This window comes from Myotis lucifugus, unplaced genomic scaffold (genome assembly GCF_000147115.1).
Source record: "Myotis lucifugus unplaced genomic scaffold, Myoluc2.0 scaffold_111, whole genome shotgun sequence".
Taxonomy (NCBI): domain Eukaryota; kingdom Metazoa; phylum Chordata; class Mammalia; order Chiroptera; family Vespertilionidae; genus Myotis; species Myotis lucifugus.
The window spans coordinates 792,151-799,403 of record NW_005871159.1 but is presented as its reverse complement, the minus strand read 5'-3'; the positions used below and the strand labels follow the sequence as shown (position 1 = coordinate 799,403).

The following is a 7,253-nucleotide window of genomic DNA, read 5'->3' as shown; positions in this document are numbered from 1 at the left end:
ATAATATATAAGTATTTTGTTATAAAATACTTGTTCTAAATTAGCCAAGCTGTTTTAGAAGAATCAAACACATTGCATCTCCCTTATTCCTTATTTACCCCATTTCTAGATTTCCTTTCTTCAACATGAGCTTAGCTATCTCTTGTCCCATCTCTTGTTTCTGTTAGTCATGATTTGTTCTTAGCCTGCAGGTGCCTTTTCCAGAACTGTTTGCTGTTGCTATCTTTGAAATATTTCCCCCTCTGACTAACACCTCCTGTAGCTTTTACCAGTATCTCAAGTTAACTTTCTAGTGAAACACAGTATTTTTCATCTAATGAATTCCTTCCCAAATTTATAAGGTAAAGCCTCATTCAATTGTGTGTGTGTGTGTGTGTGTGTGTGAACAAACAGAAGAAAGCTCTCTCCACATATTCATCTGTATTATGGTGCTTCTTGATTCATATTTCTTTCTTCGTTGTTTTAATTACTCAGGTCTGAGCTCTCAAACTCGATTGTAAACTTCATCGGAACACTTAAAATAGTATTCATCACAACAGGTGCTCAAACTATATTGAAGTGTTTAATTAAAGTTAAAATATTAATTCCCCAGTAGATTAACTCGATCAGTCTGCTACCACAATATGAGCTGAGATTTTGATTCTCCATCAATAATGCAAAATTATGGAAGAGAACACATGTTTAACCTGCCTATGTAGAAAGGGGAGACTTAGTTCTTGGTATCTGATATACACACTGAGGTGAATGAATACCAGATATAATCTTAGGAGGAAATGATTTCGCAGAGATGACCTTCTTTGGGAAACAGTCAAATCCTCAGTACTGTATTGTGGCTAAAGATGCTTCAGACTGTGAGGTTGAAAACTTCACATACAAGAAAATACTTTAAAAGTTTAAAGTACTGAATTAGAAGTTCATGATGAGTTATTTTATTGCTGGTATAATTTATGGATTTGAGCTTATTATTGTCATTATTCTTTGGCTATATTTGCAAATATGCCACCAAATGTCAAGAGATATGGAGCATACAATAAATTGCCAAGACCAGAGTCAACAGAGATGACATTTCTTAGAGGGGAACACGATCTGTCCCTCCATGGCTAACTGTAAAACCAGTAGATAGGTTACCTGACATGGAAGGTCAAAATAAGTCTCTTCCTTCCAAAACTAATATTTAGTAATCACATGGGGGGAAATGGATTTGCAGGCTCTCATGGAGGCAGAGCCCTTTGCCATGTACAGAGGAAGGATCACTCAATTACAAATAACGAGTCCTGAAATTCTTAGTATTTTCATTTAAGCAAAACTGGGATTTTTTCTTCTTATTTCATTTCTACTGTAGTAAACTCTATAAAGTAGAAGTGTAACATTATTTCCATTTATTCTAAAGTGAAAACAATATTCAACAAGATCATTAGAGACCCCATGTCAACAGACAGTTCCACATTACCTGACCAAGTGATTTTACTTTTTTACATTCACTTTCTCTCTTCTCAAATAATCTTGGGGGGAGGGGTTAAACTAAATGCCTCAATGGTCCTCATGATTATTAGGACGTATATAAATAATATCTCAGTGGAATCACCTTAGAACTCAGAGATAAGCCAATAGATGGAGGAGGAAGAAGAGGAGAAGGAGGATGAAGAGGAGGGTACTATGATAGCTGATCTTATTGAGCCCCTATTTTGTGCTCTGCCCTAAGTGCTTTATACCAAGTTACATCCTTTCATTTTAGCAACCTATCCTCTAAGGCAAAAATCATAATTATCCCATTTAAAAATTAGAAAAATGAAGCACAGAACTTTTTTCAAATCAGCTTCTAATTAATGTGGTTTCCCTATTGATAATAAGTTCTGTAATCAGCAAAGGGCTCAAATGACACAGTCTATTTCTATGTGAGGTGGCTCCACAACTATTTTTTGTGAGCATGTAAAAGTGATATTCTGGATGGGAGATGTAATTATGCATACTGCTGAGCAACAAACTCTTAAAATGAGTTCCTTTTAAGAATATTTATGGTTATAACATTTTGCTTACCATAAATATATATCTATCTATATATTTGTATAGACCCATTAGCCCCAAATGATCTCATATCTAACCATGCCAGACAGGTTTGGTAAGAACTAATAAGTACATGCAAACATCTTGCAATATTAGAGATCTAAGGAAAGAAATCTAGGCCAAATGTATCATATTTCAGGTAGTTATATACAATATAATTTTATTCAATAAGCTTTACTGACTTAGATATAAGAAAAGCAAAGATGGGCCAAGTTTCCTCTTTCCTTCAAATTTTCACACAAGGCATTTAAGTACATAATTTGTCTTCTTAATGAGCTGTAATTTTATTATGTGTACAATCTCACATATACTTTTAAAAACATTTTTTCTTCTTTAAAAATCACATTTTGTCATTCTCAACTAATTTTTTTTTAAATTGAGATGTAACTGCCATATAACATTGTGTAAGATTAAAATACACAACATATTTGATACATATATATTGCAATGTGATTGTGATTGTAGTGTTAGCTAACACCTTTGTTGAGTCACTTAATTATTTCTTCTAGTAATGGAAACAATTAAGATCTAGTCTCTTAGCTTAGTTTAATGTGTATAATACAGTTTTGTTGTCTAGAGTTACTGCGCCGTGTATTAGTTCTTCAGGACTTATTTATCTACTAGTTGAAAGTAGATATCCTTATACGACAACTCTTCCATTCCCATTCCTCAGCCCCCGATAACCACCATCCCACTCTTTGTTTTTTTTCAGACTCAGTTTTATTTAGATTCCACATATCATACAGAATTTGTCTTTCTCTGTCTGACTTATCTCACTTAGCATAATGCCTTCAAGGTCCATACATGTTGTTGCAAATTACAGGATTTTCTCTTTGAGTAATATTCCACTGGGTAATATTCCACTGAGTAATATTCCACTGGACATACATACCCATCTTTTTTATCCACTCTTCTATTGATGAACAAGTCTTGGCTGTTGTCAACAATGCTGCAGTAAACATGAGAGTGCGTGTATCTCTTCAATGACCTGTTTTCATTTTGTTTGGATGCATACCCAGAAGTGGGTTTCCTGGATTGTGTGGTAGTTCTATTTCCAATGTTTTGAGAAACCTCCAGACTGGTCTCCATAGTGGCAAAACCAGTTTGCAATCCTACCCACAGGGTAGCACATCTTCACCAACACTTGTTATTTTTTGTCTTTTTGGTAATAGCTATTCTAAAAAGTATAAGGAAGATACTTCACTGTCCTTTTGATTTCATTTTCCTGGTGATTAGCAAAGTTGAGTACCTTTTCATGTATCGTTGACCACATGGATGTCTTCTTTAGAACAATGTCAAGTTAGCTTATCTGCCCAATTTTTAATTGGATTATTGGGGTTTTTTTTGTTATTGACTTGTATGGGTTATTTATCACTTTAGGATAATAACCCTTATGAAATACATGGTTAGCAAATGTTTTCTTCAATTCCATAGGTTGTGTTTTCATGAAAGATTGTTTCCTTTGCAGTGCAAAAACTTTTACATTTGATGTAATCTTGCTTGTTGAATTTTGCTTTTGTGTTGTTGGTGATTTTGACCAGCATCAATGTAAAGGAGCTTTGTTCCTACGTTTTCTCCTAGGAGTTTTACAATTTCAAATCTTATGTTTAAGTCATTGCTCCATTTTGAATTAATTTTTGTGAGTAGTGTAAGATAAGGCTCCAATTTCATTTCTCTGTGTGTGTTATCTACTTTTTCCAACCCTATTTGTTGCAAAAACTATCCATTCTCCATTGGTGCTCTTGGCCCTCTCATCAAATATTTGTTGAATGTATATGTTGAATGGATTAATTCTGGGCTCTCTATTCTGTTCCATTGGTCTATATGTCTATTTTTATGGCAGTGCCATACTGTTTTAATTACAATAGCTTTGTAGTATAACTTAAAATGGGAAACTGTGATGCCTCTGACTGTGTTTTTCTATTTTTCTTTTCCTTTTGTAAATTGTATCCCTTCCTTTTCATTTCCTGCTATGCTACCTCCCTGAATTGTGCTTTCCTACATGCATCATGGTAGTTGAATGTTCAACTTCATTTACCTGATGTTTTGATCTGCTGTTGAGAGACTGCTATAAATTCCTAATACTAGACTGTCCAACTATCTCCTGGGCTATGTTCTTCTATCTCATTATTGCTTTAGCTATTCAGGGTCTGTTGTGGCTCCATACAAATTTTAGGATTGCTTTTTCTATTTGGGATAACAAAGTCATTAGGATTCTGATAGGGATTGCATTGAATCTATTATGTTTCACAGCTGATACCGAGGTTTATCAGTATCTTGCCAGCTGCACTGGTAGGTGAAATTCCTCACAGGACTTTTGGAGTAAAATACTAGACCCCCAAATACCCATAATACTCTTTTGTTCAAGTCTGGATGTCTAATCTTGATTAAAAAGGGGGATATAAAGGAGAAACATCTGTGCTGCCCTGTTGCTATCACTCTCTCTGTGGTAGGCAGTAAAGACCTGAGCAGAGCAAGGATGATGGGCCAGATAAAGAAGGTCACCCGGGAGGAAAGCCCTGGGTACCTAGCAAAGGAGGATTGATTGCAGGGTGGGACCTTGCCCCCAGGGTGACCCTTCCTCCCCTAGAATATCACTGGTCATGAGGTTTAGACCCCCTGACCTTTCCTCCTTAGAGATGACATCTAGGCCTCAGTTATATTTCAGGTCCAGGCCCAGAAAAGCAACAAAGCAGACATGGCTGACTTCAGGATCAACAGCATTGAATAATGACCCCTGCTCTGGTGCCGACCAACCAATCAGTGGAGACCTAGACCCTGAAAGTATACACCTGGAAAGCTGTGAATTAAGATTTTCCCCTGTGACCTCCCCTGAAATCTTCATCCTTAAAACCTTAGGACAAAGGATTCAGTGCACTCTCCCTCCCCTGGGAGCACACCCAAGCTTTTCCCTTCCCTTCCCTTCCCTCTCCCTTCCCTTCTCACCCCTGCCCCAGGTGCATTGCCATTACCTGCCTCACTCCCAAGCTCCAAGGGCCCTTCCATTATACCTATAACTTGTTTCCTAAGCCCATTCCTACAAATTGCTACCTGTGATTTACCCAACAAATGTTCTCTTATAGTTGGAGTCTTGGCTCTGAATTCTTTCCTAGCCAGAACTCAAGTACCAAGGTCCAGTCTGACCCCACTGGTCCGACACCAGGTGCCCTTCCCGCCACCTACAACACTTCCACATTCACTTCTTTATATTCTCTGTAGTATCTTACTTTGTCCAGTGTTATTAGCAAATCAATTAAAATTAGCAAAATATAATGATAACAATCATTAAGTGCTTATAGCATTGCAAGCACTGGGTGTTTTAAATGAAAGAAGTTATTTAATAATAATTTCAACAGTTCATGGTTATTAATATTACCCATTTTACAGATGAGGACATTGAGGCTTAAAGAGGATGCTTAAGTTTTCTCAGTGAGTGGTGAAGCTGGGCTATGAACAAGAGTTGCTTGCTCCAAAGCCCACCCCCTAAAACACTATGTGGCTACTTTTCCAATTTACATTAGCACAATCGGAAAGCATGAGGAATTAACAGTAATTAGAACAAATTTATTACTTTTAAGGCTATTTTTTCCCTTTTGATATATTTGGGAGATATTTTACTAAATAATGACATTATATTTCTAAAAATTTACTTGAACATTTTATTTTGATATTGTGGCATTTGATAATAAAAGTAGGTAAATTAATTTTCTGTTAATTATATCTCCTATTAGAGAGTATAATTAATTTTAATAATGGAAGATAGTGTTGGATTTTGTAACATGTATTATATAATCTTTAGACTACATAAAGGCAATTTACCGAAAGCTAATTAATGAGTGATTCCATGGAAGGCTGTTGAGAACAAAAATACACAAATCACTACCTAGCTAAATAGTGTGACACTCTCCAAACCTCGTAGTAAAGCTTAATCCTTCCCTAACCCATCATTACTAACATGATTAAACCTAATTATAGCAGGACAGCAATTAACTTAGTTCCTTGTAGAATTAAATGATGGGCTTATTTAACACTGAAGCAGGTGATAAGATCTTTGAGGACGTTTTCAGTATAACATATTTCAGTCCTGCATAATTTAGAGTAACCAAACAGGAAAGAGAAGTGATCTGAGTCCCTATATATACTGCCATGCTGAAGATCAAAATATGCTCATCTCCCTTGGGACTTAGGAACATCTTATCCCTCCCTTCTGCTTATCTCAGGTAAAACGTTTGCTGCATTATTTAATGATAAGAGGTATCTTTGGTGGGAGAAAAACCTTTTATAGCCTTTAATTTTATCCGCAACTTTACTACTAGTAAATGGGAGTGTATCAATTATTAGGATTTATTTAAAATACTTTCCTAGCGTTGCCTTGGTCTAATGCACCAAATAAACCAAAAGATGGCTCATGCATGGAATATTCTGTTTATAGTTGGCATACCACTTTGTAATGGGGTTGCAGGTAAACGGGAGTACATTCAGGACAAAGCCACTAGGGTGCTCAGGATACTCAAAGGCACATGGTAAATAAGTTGAAGGAGGCAGGTTGTCCAACTTTGCAGACAAGGGCCCTAAAGGGGCAGTGATAGCCAGTTTTTATAGTTGATGGTCATAAAGAAGATGTAGAACAAGAGTTAATAGAAACAAAAGGTATTTCAACATTAAACTTTTGATGTAAAAGGGGGAATTATTATTAAAAGTAGCATTTGGCAATTGTTTAATAATAATAATGATGATAGGAGAAAATTATAGGAACTAAAAGTGAAATTGTAATGGAACTACACATCCATCACTCTTTAGAGGTATCCACTGTTATTACTTTGGTGTATAACCTTGCACATCTGTTACTTACTTTTTTCAGTGGTGCATTAAAGGTTGAGCTAGAGCAGTGGTTCTCAACCTTGGCTGCACATTAGCATCACCTGGGAATCTTTTTAAAATCCTGATTTCTGGGCCTCATCCACAGGAAATTTCGTTTCTTTGTTATGGGGTGAGGCCACAACATTAGTAACAAAGAAACAGAATTTCTGGAGGATGAGGCCCAGAAATCAGGATTTTAAAAAGATTCCCAGGTGATTCTAATATGCAGCCAAGGTTGAGAACCACTGAGCTAGAGAAAAAATTAAAAAAACAAACAGAATTTTAAACTAACTTTCTTGCTATTCGAGACACTCATCAGTGATATGAAC

The 7,253-nt window shown here is 36.1% G+C and overlaps 1 protein-coding gene across 1 annotated transcript in view; it reads left to right on the top strand.

The window, feature by feature from the left end:
• The first annotated feature begins 787 nt into the window (after positions 1–787).
• Positions 788–7,253, top strand: part of LOC102434625 (cysteine-rich secretory protein 3-like) — a 20,432-nt gene continuing 13,966 nt past the window's right edge. Inside the window, exon 1 of the mRNA XM_014459612.2 lies at positions 788–856. Within this exon, the coding sequence (XP_014315098.1) occupies positions 788–856 (69 nt within the window). The remainder of the gene's footprint in view (positions 857–7,253) is intronic.